The sequence below is a fragment of the Epinephelus lanceolatus genome, chromosome 17 (genome assembly GCF_041903045.1).
Source record: "Epinephelus lanceolatus isolate andai-2023 chromosome 17, ASM4190304v1, whole genome shotgun sequence".
Lineage (NCBI taxonomy): Eukaryota > Metazoa > Chordata > Actinopteri > Perciformes > Serranidae > Epinephelus > Epinephelus lanceolatus.
In genome coordinates, this window is record NC_135750.1 from 365,614 (window position 1) to 385,000 (window position 19,387).

General features: G+C 49.8%; 3 protein-coding genes across 10 annotated transcripts in view; 1 reads left to right on the forward strand and 2 right to left on the reverse strand.

The window, feature by feature from the left end:
• ninl (ninein-like) overlaps positions 1-12,576 on the forward strand; it is a 72,536-nt gene extending 59,960 nt beyond the window's left edge. For 4 of the 8 annotated variants that reach the window (XM_033613504.2, XM_033613506.2, XM_078160952.1 and 1 more), the window contains 7 exons: positions 7,375-7,488; positions 7,573-7,719; positions 9,984-10,115; positions 10,206-10,298; positions 10,422-10,631; positions 10,732-10,845; positions 10,937-12,576. In XM_033613504.2, coding sequence (XP_033469395.2) covers positions 7,375-7,488; positions 7,573-7,719; positions 9,984-10,115; positions 10,206-10,298; positions 10,422-10,631; positions 10,732-10,845; positions 10,937-11,128 — 1,002 coding nt within the window. In that variant the 3' untranslated portion in view covers positions 11,129-12,576. The remainder of the gene's footprint in view (positions 1-7,374; positions 7,489-7,572; positions 7,720-9,983; positions 10,116-10,205; positions 10,299-10,421; positions 10,632-10,731; positions 10,846-10,936) is intronic. The other 4 variants (XM_033613508.2, XM_033613509.2, XM_033613507.2 and 1 more) reach the window with 3 other exon arrangements.
• Positions 12,567-13,725, reverse strand: LOC144458425 (uncharacterized). The gene is made up of 2 exons (XM_078160891.1): positions 13,660-13,725; positions 12,567-13,484 (listed from the first exon to the last, which is right to left on the reverse strand). The coding sequence occupies exons 1-2, from the start codon at positions 13,723-13,725 to the stop codon at positions 12,567-12,569; spliced, it is 984 nt and encodes a 327-aa protein (XP_078017017.1).
• gins1 (GINS complex subunit 1 (Psf1 homolog)) overlaps positions 13,569-19,387 on the reverse strand; it is a 9,591-nt gene continuing 3,772 nt past the window's right edge. Inside the window, exons 5-7 of the mRNA XM_078160956.1 lie at positions 17,776-17,892; positions 16,926-17,000; positions 13,569-13,804 (exon numbers count right to left, since the gene is read on the reverse strand). Of these exons, the coding sequence (XP_078017082.1) occupies positions 13,736-13,804; positions 16,926-17,000; positions 17,776-17,892 (261 nt within the window). The 3' untranslated portion in view covers positions 13,569-13,735. The remainder of the gene's footprint in view (positions 13,805-16,925; positions 17,001-17,775; positions 17,893-19,387) is intronic.

Here is a 19,387-nt window from a genome sequence, read left to right on the forward strand (position 1 = left end):
GACACCGAGACAGCTGAAGACAAAGACAGCTGAGGACACAGAGACAGCTGAAGACAGAGACAGCTGAGGACATAGAGACAGCTGAGGACACAGAGACAGCTGAGGACAGAGACAGCTGAGGACACAGAGACAGCTGAAGACAGAGACAGCTGAGGACACAGACAGCTGAAGACAGAGACAGCTGAAGACACAGAGACAGCTGAAGACAGAGACAGCTGAGGACACAGAGACAGCTGAAGACAGAGACAGCTGAGGACACCGAGACAGCTGAAGACACAGACAGCTGAAGACACACAGCTGAAGACACAGAGACAGCTGAAGGCAGAGACAGCTGAGGACACAGAGACAGCTGAAGACACAGACAGTTGAGGACACAGAGACAGCTGAAGACACAGACAGTTGAGGACACAGAGACAGCTGAGGACACAGAGACAGCTGAGGACACAGAGACAGCTGAAGACACAGACAGTTGAGGACACAGAGACAGCTGAGGACACAGAGACAGCTGAAGACACAGACAGCTGAAGACAGAGACAGCTGAGGACACAGAGACAGCTGAAGACACAGAGACAGCTGAGGACACAGAGACAGCTGAAGACACAGAGACAGCTGAGGACACAGAGACAGCTGAAGACAGAGACAGCTGAGGACACCGAGACAGCTGAAGACAGAGACAGCTGAGGACACAGAGACAGCTGAAGACAGAGACAGCTGAGGACACAGAGACAGCTGAAGACACAGACAGCTGAGGACACAGACAGCTGAAGACACAGACAGCTGAGGACACAGAGACAGCTGAAGACACAGACAGCTGAAGACACAGACAGCTGAGGACACAGAGACAGCTGAAGACACAGACAGCTGAGGACACAGAGACAGCTGAGGACACAGACAGCTGAAGACAGAGACAGCTGAAGACACAGAGACAGCTGAAGACAGAGACAGCTGAGGACACAGAGACAGCTGAAGACAGAGACAGCTGAGGACACAGACAGCTGAAGACACAGACAGCTGAAGACACAGAGACAGCTGAAGACAGAGACAGCTGAGGACACAGAGACAGCTGAGGACACAGACAGCTGAAAACAGAGACAGCTGAAGACACAGAGACAGCTGAAGACAGAGACAGCTGAGGACACAGAGACAGCTGAAGACACCGAGACAGCTGAAGACAAAGACAGCTGAGGACACAGAGACAGCTGAAGACACAGACAGCTGAGGACACAGAGACAGCTGAGGACACAGAGACAGCTGAGGACAGAGACAGCTGAGGACACAGACAGCTGAAGACAGAGACAGCTGAAGACACAGACAGCTGAAGACACAGAGACAGCTGAAGACACAGAGACAGCTGATGACACAGAGACAGCTGAAGACACAGAGACAGCTGAAGACACAGAGACAGCTGGGGACACAGAGACAGCTGAAGACACAGACAGCTGAAGACACAGACAGCTGAAGACACAGAGACAGCTGAGGACACAGAGACAGCTGAAGACACAGAGACAGCTGATGACACAGAGACAGCTGAAGACACAGAGACAGCTGAAGACACAGACAGCTGAAGACACAGAGACAGCTGAGGACACAGAGACAGCTGAAGACACAGACAGCTGAAGACACAGAGACAGCTGAGGACACAGACAGCTGAAGACACAGAGACAGCTGATGACACAGAGACAGCTGAAGACACAGAGACAGCTGAAGACACAGACAGCTGAAGACACAGAGACAGCTGAAGACACAGAGACAGCTGAGGACACAGAGACAGCTGAAGACACAGAGACAGCTGAAGACACAGAGACAGCTGAAGACAGAGACAGCTGAAGACACAGAGACAGCTGAGGACACCGAGACAGCTGAAGACACCGAGACAGCTGAAGACAAAGACAGCTGAGGACACAGAGACAGCTGAAGACACAGACAGCTGAGGACACAGAGACAGCTGAGGACACAGAGACAGCTGAGGACAGAGACAGCTGAGGACACAGACAGCTGAAGACAGAGACAGCTGAAGACACAGACAGCTGAAGACACAGAGACAGCTGAGGACACAGAGACAGCTGAAGACACAGAGACAGCTGATGACACAGAGACAGCTGAAGACACAGAGACAGCTGAAGACACAGACAGCTGAAGACACAGAGACAGCTGAGGACACAGAGACAGCTGAAGACACAGACAGCTGAAGACACAGACAGCTGAAGACACAGAGACAGCTGAGGACACAGAGACAGCTGATGACACAGAGACAGCTGAAGACACAGAGACAGCTGAAGACACAGACAGCTGAAGACACAGAGACAGCTGAGGACACAGAGACAGCTGAGGACACAGAGACAGCTGAAGACACAGAGACAGCTGAAGACAGAGACAGCTGAGGACACAGAGACAGCTGAAGACAGAGACAGCTGAGGACACAGACAGCTGAAGACACAGACAGCTGAAGACACAGAGACAGCTGAAGACAGAGACAGCTGAGGACACAGAGACAGCTGAGGACACAGACAGCTGAAAACAGAGACAGCTGAAGACACAGAGACAGCTGAAGACAGAGACAGCTGAGGACACAGAGACAGCTGAAGACAGAGACAGCTGAAGACACAGACAGCTGAAGACACAGAGACAGCTGAAGACAGACAGCTGAAGACACAGACAGCTGAAGACACAGAGACAGCTGAAGACACAGAGACAGCTGATGACACAGAGACAGCTGAAGACACAGAGACAGCTGAAGACACAGACAGCTGAAGACACAGAGACAGCTGAAGACACAGAGACAGCTGATGACACAGAGACAGCTGAAGACACAGAGACAGCTGAAGACACAGACAGCTGAAGACACAGAGACAGCTGAGGACACAGAGACAGCTGAGGACACAGAGACAGCTGAGGACACCGAGACAGCTGAGGACACCGAGACAGCTGAAGACAAAGACAGCTGAGGACACAGAGACAGCTGAAGACACAGACAGCTGAGGACACAGAGACAGCTGAGGACACAGAGACAGCTGAGGACAGAGACAGCTGAGGACACAGACAGCTGAAGACAGAGACAGCTGAAGACACAGACAGCTGAAGACACAGAGACAGCTGAGGACACAGAGACAGCTGAAGACACAGAGACAGCTGATGACACAGAGACAGCTGAAGACACAGAGACAGCTGAAGACACAGAGACAGCTGGGGACACAGAGACAGCTGAAGACACAGACAGCTGAAGACACAGACAGCTGAAGACACAGAGACAGCTGAGGACACAGAGACAGCTGAAGACACAGAGACAGCTGATGACACAGAGACAGCTGAAGACACAGAGACAGCTGAAGACACAGACAGCTGAAGACACAGAGACAGCTGAGGACACAGAGACAGCTGAAGACACAGACAGCTGAAGACACAGAGACAGCTGAGGACACAGAGACAGCTGAAGACACAGAGACAGCTGATGACACAGAGACAGCTGAAGACACAGAGACAGCTGAAGACACAGACAGCTGAAGACACAGAGACAGCTGAGGACACAGAGACAGCTGAAGACACAGAGACAGCTGAAGACACAGAGACAGCTGAAGACAGAGACAGCTGAAGACACAGAGACAGCTGAGGACACCGAGACAGCTGAAGACACCGAGACAGCTGAAGACAAAGACAGCTGAGGACACAGAGACAGCTGAAGACACAGACAGCTGAGGACACAGAGACAGCTGAGGACACAGAGACAGCTGAGGACAGAGACAGCTGAGGACACAGACAGCTGAAGACAGAGACAGCTGAAGACACAGACAGCTGAAGACACAGAGACAGCTGAGGACACAGAGACAGCTGAAGACACAGAGACAGCTGATGACACAGAGACAGCTGAAGACACAGAGACAGCTGAAGACACAGACAGCTGAAGACACAGAGACAGCTGAGGACACAGAGACAGCTGAAGACACAGACAGCTGAAGACACAGACAGCTGAAGACACAGAGACAGCTGAGGACACAGAGACAGCTGATGACACAGAGACAGCTGAAGACACAGAGACAGCTGAAGACACAGACAGCTGAAGACACAGAGACAGCTGAGGACACAGAGACAGCTGAAGACACAGAGACAGCTGAAGACACAGAGACAGCTGAGGACACAGAGACAGCTGAGGACACAGAGACAGCTGAAGACACAGAGACAGCTGAAGACACAGACAGCTGAGGACACAGAGACAGCTGAAGACACAGACAGCTGAGGACACAGAGACAGCTGAGGACACAGAGACAGCTGAGGACAGAGACAGCTGAGGACACAGACAGCTGAAGACAGAGACAGCTGAAGACACAGACAGCTGAAGACACAGAGACAGCTGAGGACACAGAGACAGCTGAAGACACAGAGACAGCTGATGACACAGAGACAGCTGAAGACACAGAGACAGCTGAAGACACAGAGACAGCTGGGGACACAGAGACAGCTGAAGACACAGACAGCTGAAGACACAGACAGCTGAAGACACAGAGACAGCTGAGGACACAGAGACAGCTGAAGACACAGAGACAGCTGATGACACAGAGACAGCTGAAGACACAGAGACAGCTGAAGACACAGACAGCTGAAGACACAGAGACAGCTGAGGACACAGAGACAGCTGAAGACACAGACAGCTGAAGACACAGAGACAGCTGAGGACACAGAGACAGCTGAAGACACAGAGACAGCTGAGGACACAGAGACAGCTGAAGACACAGAGACAGCTGAAGACACAGAGACAGCTGAAGACAGAGACAGCTGAAGACACAGAGACAGCTGAGGACACCGAGACAGCTGAAGACACCGAGACAGCTGAAGACAAAGACAGCTGAGGACACAGAGACAGCTGAAGACACAGACAGCTGAGGACACAGAGACAGCTGAGGACACAGAGACAGCTGAGGACAGAGACAGCTGAGGACACAGACAGCTGAAGACAGAGACAGCTGAAGACACAGACAGCTGAAGACACAGAGACAGCTGAGGACACAGAGACAGCTGAAGACACAGAGACAGCTGATGACACAGAGACAGCTGAAGACACAGACAGCTGAAGACACAGAGACAGCTGAGGACACAGAGACAGCTGAAGACACAGACAGCTGAAGACACAGACAGCTGAAGACACAGAGACAGCTGAGGACACAGAGACAGCTGATGACACAGAGACAGCTGAAGACACAGAGACAGCTGAAGACACAGACAGCTGAAGACACAGAGACAGCTGAGGACACAGAGACAGCTGAGGACACAGAGACAGCTGAAGACACAGAGACAGCTGAGGACACAGACAGCTGAAGACAGAGACAGCTGAGGACACAGAGACAGCTGAAGACACAGAGACAGCTGAGGACACAGAGACAGCTGAGGACACAGAGACAGCTGAAGACACAGAGACAGCTGAAGACACAGAGACATGACCTCACCTTGAATCTGATGAAGAAGACTTTTTCATTCTTTCTTCTTAATGACATCATTCTGTCGTTCATTCTGATGTACTGACCTCTCTGATCTCTGAGCTCAGGTGAGACAGATTTTAGGGAGATGAAATGTTTGAAAATACTCCAGGAAGTGACATCACAATAAGCAGTAACACTGATGTATGTGTTCTAAGACAGAACTGTAGCTGTGTTTATGCTCAGCGTCCACACTGAGGCGCTGCAACTTGACTCAGTTTCAGTTTGAAAAACAAGGTTGGTTTTTTCCCCTGTGGACAGACGGCAACAGAGACGGACTTGTTCACTTCCTGTCTGGGTCTGATCAGTCACGATGTCTAAAACTGAAACATGACAGACACACCTACACACCTGTAGTGATGTCATCCTTCTGGTGTGCAGTGACTTCCTGCAGCGCTGGGTAACGCTCCTGGTGTCAGTTTGTAACGACTCCAGTCTGTTTCCCTCCAACATGTGACAGAAATTTCTCTGGGTTATTTTCTCTAACAGTCTCTAACAGTGCAGACGACCTGCTTCCTGTTTAATCTCACACTCTCAGACTGTGTGGATGGTCACGTGTTTTCAGGAGGCTCAGGTCATGTGATGTGTGCTTCCAGGTGTGTTGACAGTGATCAGATGTAAAGCAGAGCTGAAACGTTCGTGTGTTCAGAGATGATTTATGCTGTAAATACAAACATGTTATCGTGGACGTGATGTCAGGTCCTGGATCTGTTTGATCTGAAATAATCTGAAGTCAGACTTTATCTACGAGTGATGTCAGAGCTTCAGGGCAGGAAGTGACTCAGCTGTTGTGTGAGGACTGACACTCGCCCCTTTTACACTGCCAGATTTTCGGCGAATATTGGGCCGTTTTGCGGCCAAGCTACGAGCATTTAGACACACAGAGCCGGATTGGCGAGTTGATCCGAGGTGCCCAATTTTCCGCCTCGTAGAGTAGACATGTTGGTGGAACCCTTTTAGTTTAAACAGACCGAGGCGGCCTTCTGCAACTGATGACTTGTGGGAGGAGCTGTTGAGGACTTGTGGGAGGAGCCGCTGATGACTTGAGGGAGGGGCTGTTGATGACTTGAGGGAGGAGCTGTTGATGACTTGTGGGAGGAGCTGTAGATGACTTGTGGGAGGAGCTGTTGATGACTTGAGGGAGGAGCCGCTGATGACTTGAGGGAGGGGCTGTTGATGACTTGAGGGAGGAGCTGTTGATGACTTGAGGGAGGAGCTGTTGATGACTTGTGGGAGGAGCTGTTGATGACTTGTGGGAGGAGCTGTAGATGACTTGTGGGAGGAGCTGTTGATGACTTGTGTGAGGAGCTGTTGATGACTTGTGGGAGGAGCTGTTGATGACGCTGCACGTGCGAGCCACTGGCGGTGGATAAACAGGAAACAGCTGATAGCAGGAATTAGCGAGCAGCTAGTAGCAAGAGGGAAACACAAACCTGACAGACACTGTAAAGATGAGCAACTGGGGAGACAAGGAATTGTGCGCCCTCCTTGTCCTCGCAAACAAAGAGGCCATTAACCGTCAGATGACGGGGACGGTGAAGAACGGGCCGACTTACGAGAGAATCGCCGAAGGACTGACCAGCCGCGGCTTCCCTCCCACGTCACTGTTTACGTCACACGCTGAGCTACACGTTTTGTTACTTGCTCACGCCCCCCATTGCCCCGAAAAAGGCACATTCTGTATAAACAAAAGTAGGTAGGCGGCATTTTGCTGCACTCCCCGATTTTGTTTTTATACTGCCAATGCTGAAAAAAGACTGATTGGGCTTTCCTGCAAATTTGCACAACTCCTGTTTAAAAAGGGCTTCAGTTTGAAGCTCTGAACCTCTGATTCTGTGAACACTACTCCTCGCCGCTCAGCTCAGCAGATCCAAACACCAGTTAAACTAACTGTGTGTTTTGTCCTCAGCTGGGCCGACATGCAGAGCTGGAGGCGGAGCTTAGCAGTGTGACCCTGAAGCTGCAGTGGGTGGAGGAGGATAAATCCAAACTGCTGAGAGAAGCTGACGACCGAAACAACAAGGTGACGCTCCGACTAGGACACCGTGACATCACCATGACATCATCAAACACTGACAACCTGATGTTTCATGTTTGTCTCCAACAGGTGGAGAAGCTGCAGCAGGCGGCGCTCTCTGTGGAGGCGGAGTCAGAGCTACTGCGCTCTCAGCTTCACGCCGTCACTCAGGAGAAACTGAACCACGCCCAGGAAGTGACGGACCTGCAGAGGAAACTACGGGACGCTCTCAACAAGGTCATCAGACACCGTCCAATCAATGAGCAGAATTCAGTTGTTTCAGTTCCTCATGAGGTTTTATGAACCAATCAGAAACTGATTTGACAGAGGACGTCACCGCCGTGGTTTCATTACACATTCATTTAAAGATCTGACACGTCTCGGTGTGACATCATCATGTTTACAAACAGTTTGTTTACAGGAGCCTCTGATGTTTGTGACAGCCAATCAGAGCAGTCTGTAGGTAACCAATCAGAACACAGAGCAGAGGTCAGGAGGTCACAGGACCAACTCTGATTTTCTCTGAGATTAAAAACTTTTTCCCCATCTTCAAAAAGGGGACCAGAGGGTGTGCTCCAACTATTGGGGTATCACACTGCTCAGCCTCCCAGGTCTGTTTACTCCAGGGTGATGGAGAGGAGGCTCCAACCGATTGTCGAACCTCAGATTCAGGAGGAGTGATGTGGATTCCGTCCTCGCCGTAAAACAGTGGAGCAGCTCTTTACCCTTGCGAGGCTGCTGAAGGGGTCGTGGGAGTTTGCCTATCCAGTCTACATGTGCTTTGTGGGCCTGGAGAAGACTTACGACCACGTCCCTCGGGGGGTCTTGTGGGGGGGTGTCTTGTGGGGGGTACTACGGGAGTACGGGATACGAGGCCCGCTGCTACGAGCCATCCAGTCCCAGTATGACCAAAGTGACAGCTGCGTCCAAATACTCAGGGAAAAGTCAAACACATTCTCAGTGGGTGTTGGCCTCTGCCAAGGTTGTCCCTTTTCTCTGATCCTGTTTGTGATCTTCATGGACAGGATCTCGAGGTGCAGCTGGGGGGAGGAAGGGGTCCAGTTTGGGCCTCAGAATTGAGTCTCTGCTTTTTGCAGATGATGTGGTTCTGTTGGCTTCATCACACCGTGACCTCCAGCATGACCTGGGGCAGTTTGAGTGTGACGCAGTCAGGATGAGAGTCAGTACCTCCCAGTCTGAGGTCATGGTTCTCTGCTGGAAACCAGTGGATGGTTCCCTCTGGGTTGGGAGAGTTACTGCCTCAAGCACGGGAGTTCAAGTATCTCTGGGTCTTGTTCACAAGTGAGGGTAGAAATGAGTGTGAGATGCATCAGCGGGTCGGTGCGATGCGGCTTCTGCAGTGATGCAGGCGCTGCGCCGGGTAGTGACTGAAAGAATGAGGTCACAGATACAAGCGTCTGAAATGAGTTTCCTCTGTAGGGTGTCTGGGCTCAGCCTTAGAGATAGGGGGAGGAGTCAGACATCTGGAGGGAGCTCGGAGTAGAGCCGCTGCTCCTTCGCGTCAAAAGGGGTCAGTTGAGGTGGTTCAACATCTGATCAGGATCCTCCTGGGCGCCTCACTTTGGAGGTGTCCCAGGCACGTCCCACTGGTAGGAGGCCCCGGCGCAGACCCAGAACACACTGGAGGGATTACATATGTCGTCTGGCCTGGGAACACCTCGGGGTCCTCCAGGAGGAGCTGGAAAGCGTTGCTGGGAAGAGGGATGTCTGGGGTGCTTTGCTCGGCCTGCTGCCGCTGCGACCTGGCCCCGGATAAGCGGATGAAAATGGATGGATGCATTAAAATCTTTATTCAAACTGTCTCTGACAGAATGTGGGCGGAGTTTCTGACAGGAAGTTAGAGACACATCTGAGTCCTGTGATTTTTATGTGACGTCTTATTTTGACCTGTTAGGATGTGTGAAGCTGCTGAACCAGCACTGTGGGGACAGTGACTTTAGCAGGACAGACGCTCCTCAGATGCTCAGGAGTGGCGTCCAGCTGACGGCCAGATCGAACCAGGTGAAACAAAACAGGACGTCTTGATTGGACAACGCTCATTCAGCATCTCCATGTTTTATAAATTTCCTGTTTTCAGTGACGTCCATCGACAACAAACAACACCAGAGTTTGTCTCTCGTTAATTAGCGACTTTAATCTCAGAGAGTATTCTAATTTATATTTTGGAAACCTGCAACTTTAATCAGAGATGGTATTCTTTAAAAAATAAATAAATAAATCTATTACTTTAATCGCAGAAAATCATTTTTGTCTCTGAATATTTATTATAATATTTACGTCCTTCATCAGCTCTGAATTTTTAGTTTCTATCCTCAGTGGCCCTGATCAGCTGCCGTAGATGTTTGGACTCATCATCATGACAGAATAATAACAACAACAACAACAACAACAACAATGTAAACCTCTGTCATGTTTTGACGTCCAGGTGTAGCTCCTCCCACTCTCAGAGTGACATCTTCCTGTGGGTGTGTCTCCTTCAGGTGGAGCAGTTGGAGAGCAGCGTCAAGAAGCTGATGAGGGAGAGGGAGGAGCTCCATCAGGCTGTGAAGGAGCAGGAGGAGCAGGAGGAGGCCCGCAGACTCCGGGTCCACAACCAGGAGCTCCAGCAGCAGGTAACTGACAACATCACTGTGTGTGTGTGTGTGTGTGTGTGTGTGTATAAACATGATGGCCTGTGATAACGGAGGTTTGATGTGTGTCAGGTGTTGGAGCTGACGGTCCGCAGTCTGGAGGTCCAGAACCTGAAGAGCCGACTGAAGGAGGCAGAGACAGAGAGGATGCACGCTCAGGACCAGGTGAGGACTGAAACCAACACGCTGACATCACGCTGACATCACACTGACATCACACGTCACGCCACTTCCTGTGTGACCTCAGACCACACTCTGAGGTTTAACACGTGAATGACCTGTGTTTAGGCAGTGCGGGCCGACATGGCGCTCAGTCTGGTTCAGGCGCAGCATGTCAGGCAGCTGCAGGAGGCGCAGCAGCGGGTGGGGGATGGGCGCAAGGAGGAGGTGGAGCTGCTGCAGGGCCGCCTGCAGGAGGAGCAGAGGAGGAGTCAACAGCTGGAGGAGACGCTGAGGCTTCAGGCCCAACAGAGCTGCTCCCAGATCAGCTGCAAGCAGGTACACCAGGGGTCAGAGGTCACAGCGATGAGGTCAGAGATCACAGGGAACACTTTGATGTCGGCTCGTACATCTCTGAGTATGTGCGTGTTGTGTTCAGGAGCAGTACGAGAAGGCGGTGTCGGCGCTGCAGCAGAGGATGGAGGAGCTGGAGACGAAGCTGAAGGGACTCCGGATGGTTCTACAGGACAAAGTCCAGCAGCTCAAAGAACAGGTGAGTCCTCACTTCCTGTCCACACACTTCTGGCCACTCTCTGTCCGTCTCAGTATGATGTAACGTGCCGCCGTCATCGTTTCGTCCATAGATGGCGAAGAACACCAAGTCCAGCGCGCTGCTGAAGGATCTGTACGTGGAGAACTCTCAGCTGATGACGGCGCTGCAGGTCACCGAGCAGCGGCAGAAACACGTAGAGAAGAAGAACTCCCTGTTGGAGGAGAAGGTCAACGCTCTGAACAAACTGCTGAGAGAGATCGTCCCCGCTGCGCTCGCCACGTAGAGCCACGCCCACCTCACAGACCTGCAGCAGCTGATCTCACATCAGTTTGACTGAGGAGGGCATTAGCTTAGCTTAGCTTAGCTTAGCTTAGCACAAAGACTGGAAACAGATGGGAACTGTTAGCATACAGACACACCTGGACAGGAAACACACCTGGACAGGAATCACACCTGGACAGGAAACACACCTGAACAGGAATCACACCTGAACAGGAATCACACCTGCACAGGAAACACACCTGGACAGGGAACACACCTGAACAGGAAACACACCTGGACAGGGAACACACCTGAACAGGAAACACACCTGGACAGGAAACACACCCGCACAGGAATCACACCTGGACAGGAATCACACCTGCACAGGAAACACACCTGCACAGGAATCACACCTGGACAGGAATCACACCTGCACAGGAAACACACCTGAACAGGAAACACACCTGGACAGGAAACACACCTGCACAGGAATCACACCTGGACAGGAATCACACCTGGACAGGAAACACACCTGAACAGGAATCACACCTGAACAGGAATCACACCTGCACAGGAAACACACCTGCACAGGAAACACACCTGAACAGGAAACACACCTGCACAGGGAACACACCTGGACAGGGAACACACCTGGACAGGAAACACACCTGGACAGGGAACACACCTGAACAGGAAACACTCCTGAACAGGAAACACACCTGCACAGGAAACACACCTGCACAGGGAACACACCTGAACAGGAAACACACCTGCACAGGAAACACACCTGTCTGACGACACCTGTTTTTGTTACAGGTGAGATGATGACATGTTTACGTTCGGCCACGTCTGCAGAATGAACACATTAAAGTTCCTCACCTGCCCGTTAGATCCGACTCATCTGAGTGCGCTCCACAGAACGTGTTGAATCAGACAAAATGACATCATCAAACCTTTAATGACGTGACTTTAACAACATGTAGCTCACTGTCATCACTTGACCCTCTGGGGCCTCCGTAGTTTTCTTTCTGCCGGCAGGTGTCAGTGGGAGGTGATGATGTCACCTGTACAGAGACAGAGGGAGGTGATGATGTCACCTAAGACGTGGACATGCAGTTTGACTCTCAGGTGAAGGAGGCGTGTGTTCATGGTCGGTGTGGGCGTGGCCTGTTATTTAAACGTGTCATCAGCACACACACACACACACACACACACACAGTATTTCAGCCATGATGGTGTTATGTTACTTTGTTTCTATATTTGTATTGTTATTATTTTGATTTTGTAAAGGTGGACTGTTGATGATGATGATGATGATTGTGATGATGATGTGTTTATAGTTTTCCCGTCAGAGTGAGTCCTCTCAGCTCTGACTTCCTGTCAGTTCAGGTACCAAACACACCTGTCTGTGACATCATCACACAGCACACTGTAACCTGACAACACATTAAATTATCTGTTTATATCTCACCGAGACTTTTAATGTTTTTTAATCTAAATAAAGAGTCGATGCCCTGCTCGCCGCTCGCTGCAGGCTGCTCGCCACTCGCTGCTCGCCGCTCGCTGCTCGCCGCTCGCTGCAGGCTGCTCGCCGCTCGCTGCTCGCCACTCGCTGCTGGCTGCTTGCTGCAGGGATTGCTGCTTGCTGCTCGCTGCAGGCTGCTCGCCACTCGCTGCAGGTTGCTCGCCGCTCGCTGCTGGCTGCTCGCCACTCGCTGCAGGCTGCTTGCCACTCGCTGCAGGCTGCTCGCCACTTGCTGCTCGCCGCTTGCTGCAGGCTGCTCGCTGCAGGCTGCTCGCCACTCGCCACTCGCTGCAGGCTGCTCGCCACTCGCTGCTCGCCGCTCGCCGCTCGCCACTCGCTGCTGGCTGCTCGTTGCAGGGATTGCCGCTTGCTGCAGGCTGCTCGCTGCAGGCTGCTCGCCACTCGCTGCAGGTTGCTCGCCGCTCGCTGCTGGCTGCTCGCCACTCGCTGCAGGCTGCTTGCCACTCGCTGCAGGCTGCTCGCCACTTGCTGCTCGCCGCTTGCTGCAGGCTGCTCGCCACTCGCTGCTCGCTGCAGGCTGCTTGCCACTCGCTGCAGGCTGCTCGCCACTCGCTGCTGGCTGCTCGCCACTCGCTGCAGGCTGCTTGCCACTCGCTGCTCGCCGCTTGCTGCAGGCTGCTCGCTGCAGGTTGCTCGCCACTTGCTGCTCGCCGCTTGCTGCAGGCTGCTTGCTGCAGGTTGCTCGCCGCTCGCTGCTGGCTGCTCGCCGCTTGCTGCAGGCTGCTCGCTGCAGGTTGCTCGCCGCTCGCTGCTGGTTGCTCGCCACTTGCTGCAGGCTGCTCGCTGCTTGCTGCAGGCTGCTCGCCGCTCGCTGCAGGCTGCTCACCACTCGCTACTGGCTGCGGGTCGAGGTCTCATTAGTTAAACCGTCTGAAACACTGATCCATCAGAAAGAAAAAAACAATCAAACCTGAACTGAAAAAAAAAGAAATACTTTATTTTATTTTGACATCAGATTAATATTTAAACAGACGTGTTGTGTTCAGGGGACGGGGTAAAGTCAGGACGTCTGTGTTATCTGAGGCACACAGTGTGTCACCGATCAGCTGATTGTTCGGTGATCGGCTGAACATCAGTCCTCCATCAGGACACCACGTGCTCCAGGACACCCTGACGAATCAGCTGCTCACATTTCCACCGCGGCAGGAAGTGCTGTGGACAGACGGACAGATACGTGAATATAAAGTAAAAAATACATTTTTATTATTAATAATAATTAAGTTTATCAAACAAAAACATTAATGAGACAAGATCAATAAGTCAAAACGACAGCAGCAGAAAACGGTTTGATTTTAAAATATATTAAACACATTTGACTGTCACTGGTTTCTCCACATTATTATTATTACTGAGCAGAATAGTGAATGAGTGAATGAGTGAGTGTAACAGCAACAGAATAATGGATGAGTGAGTGTAACAGCAACAGAATAATGGATGAGTGAGTTTAACAGCAGCAGAACAATGAATGAGTGAGTGTAATAGCAACAGAATAATGGATGAGTGAGTGTAACAGCAACAGAATAATGGATGAGTGAATGAGTGAGTGTAACAGCAGCAGAACAATGAATGAGTGAGTGTAACAGCAGCAGAACAATGAGTGAGTGAGTGTAACAGCAACAGAATAATGGATGAGTGAATGAGTGAGTGTAACAGCAACAGAAGAATGGATGAGTGAATGAGTGAGCGTAACAACAGCAGAACAATGAATGAGTGTATCAGCAACAGAATAATGGATGAGTGAATGAGTGAGTGTAGCAGCAACAGAATAATGAATGAGTGAGTGTAACAGCAGCAGAGTAATGAATGAGTGAGTGTAACAGCAACAGAATAATTGATGAGTGAATGAGTGAGTGTAACAGCAACAGAATAATGGATGAGTGAGTGAGTGAGTGTAACAGCAGCAGAACAATGAATGAGTGAGTGTAATAACAACAGAATAATGGATGAGTGAATGAGTGAGTGTAACAGCAACAGAATAATGGATGAGTGAGTGAGTGAGTGTAACAGCAACAGAATAATGGATGAGTGAATGAGTGAGTGTAACAGCAGCAGAACAATGAATGAGTGAGTGTAATAGCAACAGAATAATGGATGAGTGAGTGTAACAGCAACAGAATAATGGATGAGTGAATGAGTGAGTGTAACAGCAGCAGAACAATGAATGAGTGAGTGTAACAGCAGCAGAACAATGAATGACTGAGTGTAACAGCAACAGAATAATGGATGAGTGAATGAGTGAGTGTAACAGCAACAGAATAATGGATGAGTAAATGAGTGAGTGTAACAGCAGCAGAACAATGAATGAGTGAGTGTAACAGCAGTAGAATACTGGATGAGTGAATGAGTGAGTGTAACAGCAACAGAATAATGAATGAGTGTAACAGCAGCAGAGTAATGGATGAGTGAATGAGTGAGTGAGTGTAACAGCAGCAGAACAATAAATGAGTGAGTGTAATAGCAACAGAATAATGGATGAGTGAATGAGTGAGTGTAACAGCAACAGAATAATGAATGGGTGAGTGTAACAGCAGCAGAGTAATGAATGAGTGAGTGTAACAGCAACAGAATAATGGATGAGTGAATGAGTGAGTGTAATAGCAACAGAATGATTGAGTGAGTGTAACAGCAACAGAATAATGGATGAGTGAATGAGTGAGTGTAACAGCAACAGAATAACGAATGAGTGTAACAGCAGCAGAATAATGAATGAGTGAGTGTAACAGCAGTAGAATAATGAATGAGTGAGTGTAACAGCAGCAGAACAATGAATGAGTGAGTGTAACAGCAACAGAATAATGAATGAGTGAATGAGTGAGTGTAACAGCAACAGAACAATGAATGAGTGAATGAGTGAGTGTAACAGCAATAGAATGAGTGTAACAGCAGTAGAATAATGAATGAGTGAATGAGTGAGTGTAACAGCAGCAGAACAATGAATGAGTGAATGAGTGAGGGTAACAGCAGCAGAACAATGAATGAGTGAATGAGTGAGTGTAACAGCAGCAGAACAATGAATGAGTGTAACAGCAACAGAATAATGGATGAGTGAATGAATGAGTGTAACAGCAACAGAATAATGGATGAGTGAATGAGTGAGTGTAACAGCAGCAGAGTAATGAATGAGTGAGTGTAACAGCAACAGCATAATGGATGAGTGAATGAGTGAGTGAGTGTAACAGCAGCAGAACAATAAATGAGTGAATGTAATAGTAACAGAATAATGGATGAGTGAATGAATGAGTGTAACAGCAACAGAATAATGAATGGGTGAGTGTAACAGCAGCAGAGTAATGAATGAGTGAGTGTAACAGCAACAGAATAATGGATGAGTGAATGAGTGAGTGTAACAGCAACAGAATAATGAATGAGTGAGTGTAACAGCAGCAGAATAATGCATGAGTGAGTGTAACAGCAGTAGAATAATGAATGAGTGAGTGTAACAGCAGCAGAACAATGAATGAGTGTAACAGCAACAGAATAATGAATGAGTGAATGAGTGAGTGTAACAGCAGTAGAATAATGAATGAGCGAATGAGTGAGTGTAACAGCAGCAGAACAATGAATGAGTGAACAGCAGTAGAATAGTGAATGAGTGAGTGTAACAGCAGTAGAATAATGAATGAGTGAGTGTAACAGCAGCAGAACAATGAATGAGTGAATGAGTGAGTGTAACAGCAGTAGAATAATGAATGAGTCAATGGGTGAGTAACAGCAGTGGAATAATGAATGAGTGAATAAGTGAGTAACAACAGTAGAATAGTGAATGAGTGAGTGTAACAGCAGTAGAATGAATGAGTGAATTAGTGGGTATAACAGCAGCAGAATAATGAATGAGTGAATGAGTGAGTGTAACAGCAGTAGAATAATGAATGAGTGAGTGTAACAGCAGCAGAATAATGAATGAGTGAGTGTAACAGCAATAGAATAATGAATGAGTGAGTGTAACAGCAGCAGAATAATGAATGAATGAATGAGTGAGTGTAACAGCAGCAGAACAATGAATAAGTGAATGAGTGAGTGTAACAGCAGTAGAATAATGAATGAGTGAGTGTAACAGCAGCAGAATAATGAATGAGTGAATGAGTGAGTGTAACAGCAATAGAATGAGTGAGTGTAACAGCAGTAGAATAATGAATGAGTGAAAGAGTGAGTGTAACAGCAGCAGAACAATGAATAAGTGAATGAGTGAGTGTAAGAGCAGCAGAGTAATGAATGAGTGAGTGTAACAGCAGCAGAATAATGAATGAGTGAATGAGTGAGTGTATTTTCTGACCTGACTGTTCTTCTTCAGCAGGATCACTGTTCCATCGTCGATCTCAAACTCTCCGTGGTCCTTTAAACACCTCACCTGGAAAACACCTGATGATGTCATCACTCAGGCTCAAGCTACATGTCCACATAATGTGTTAGATAACGATGAGGAGGAGTCAAGTGCAACACACACCGCCGCCATACGCTGTGCGTCAAAACGCCGGCCTCCATTATATTCTATGAACCAACCCACACTGGCACCGGCTGCCGCACCGCTCTGCTTCAGCCCACTGCTCTATTTCAAGTGCGGCTGGCGCTCATGGCGGCGCTGCGAGAAAAGCCCTTTATGTACGTCTCGTCTCGTAGGATCAACTCCGGTTGTTTCAAATTTTTAATAAGACGACTTTGATAAGAAACTCACCCATGAAATTCAAGTTGTTGTTGACTCAAAGTTTTTCCTCTTCTTCTTCTGTTACTAGCAGTTGGCAACCGTTGGCAACTAGTGTAGGTACAGCCACCTAGCGGGCTGGGGTGGGAAATACGGTGCGCGCCACCGTCACTGCCACTGCCACTGTGTGTTGGGGGGCAGCCCTTGATGGCCACAGCGCTGCGCCGGCAGCAGTGGGTGTTGCACTTTAGACTGTGTGTGTGTGTTTGTGTGTGTGTGTGTGTGTGTGTTTAAGGACACTTTAGATTAATGTGCTAGATGATGAAGATGATGATGAGGAGGAGGAGTGTTTGTGGTTCAATAGAAACTATTTAACATAAGACGCAGAGAAACTGGGTCAGAGTGACGTCCAGTCTCCTCATGCACTGTCAGCATCCCAGCTGTTCAGACAGTGCTGTATTGATTATTGATAATCAGGTCTCACCTCGATGTAGAGACTCTTAGGAGGCTTCATGTCCTGAGTGATGTCCAAACCGTCTCCTCCTCCCACAGAGCGCATGAAAGACGCCAGAGACTTCTTATACTGACTGAACCACTCAGACTGAGACAGAGATGGAGACCAAGGGACGGGGGACAGAGGGACACAAAGGGTAATAACCAGCTGATCATGTGACTTGGCTGTTCAGTGTTCTCATCTGGAGAATAAGAGCTGACAATATCGACAATAAATAAAGATGAGAGGACTCAGCTGTGATGCAGCTCTGACTCAACTGTGACGCAGCTCTGACTCAACTGTGATGCAGCTCTGACTCAGCTCTGACGCAGCTCTGACTCAGCTGTGACGCAGCTGTGACTCGACTCTGACTCAACTGTGACGCAGCTCTGACTCAACTGTGATGCAGCTCTGACTCAGCTCTGACGCAGCTCTGACTCAGCTGTGACGCAGCTGTGACTCGACTCTGACTCAACTGTGACGCAGCTCTGACTCAGCTCTGACTCAACTGTGACGCAGCTCTGACTCAACTGTGACTCGGCTCTGACTCAGCTGTGACTCAACTGTGATACAGCTCTGACTCAACTGTGACGCAGCTCTGACTCAACTGTGACGCAGCTCTGACTCAGCTCTGACGCAGCTCTGACTCCGCTGTGACGCAGCTCTGACTCGACTCTGACTCAGCTCTGACTCAACTGTGACGCAGCTCTGACTCAACTGTGACGCAGCTGTGACTCAACTGTGACTCAGTTCTGACTCAACTGTGACGCAGCTCTGACTCAGCTGTGACGCAACTCTGACTCAGCTCTGACTCAGCTGTGACGCAGCTCTGACTCAGCTCTGACTCAACTGTGATGCAGCTCTGACTCAGCTGTGACGCAGCTCTGACTCAGCTGTGACTCGGCTCTGACTCAACTGTGACGCAGCTCTGACTCAGCTGTGACGCAGCTCTGACTCAACTGTGATGCAGCTCTGACTCAGCTCTGACTCAACTGTGACGCAGCTCTGACTCAGTTCTGACTCAACTGTAACGCAGCTCTGACTCAACTGTGACGCAGATGTGACCCGGCTCTGACTCAGCTCTGACTCAACTGTGACGCAGATGTGACTCGGCTCTGACTCAGCTCTGACTCAACTGTAACGCAGCTCTGACTCAACTGTGACGCAGCTGTGACTCAACTGTGACTCAGTTCTGACTCAACTGTGACGCAGCTCTGACTCAGCTGTGACGCAACTCTGACTCAGCTCTGACTCAGCTGTGACGCAGCTCTGACTCAGCTCTGACTCAACTGTGACGCAGCTCTGACTCAACTGTGACGCGGCTCTGACTCAGCTCTGTCTTGGCTCTGACTCAGCTGTGACTTGGCTCTGACTCAACTTTGACTTGGCTCTGACTCAACTCTGACTCAGCTCTGACTCGGCTCTGACTTGGTTCTGACTCAGCTCTGAGTCAACTGTGATTTGGCTCTGACTCAGCTCTGACTTGGCTCCTACTCAGCTCTGACTCAACTGTGACTCAGCTCTGACTCAGCTGTGACGCAGCTCTGACTCAGCTCTGACTCAACTGTAACGCAGCTCTGATTCAGCTGTGACGCAGCTCTGA

Coding starts and splice junctions, on each gene's coding strand:
- LOC144458425 (XM_078160891.1), bottom strand. CDS start 13,725: ATGTTCAGCCGATCACCGAACAATCAGCTGATCGGTGACACACTGTGT. Junction 13,485..13,659: donor GTGCCTCAGATAACACAGAC/GTCCTGACTTTA, acceptor CGCAGCCAGTAG/CGAGTGGTGAGCAGCCTGCA.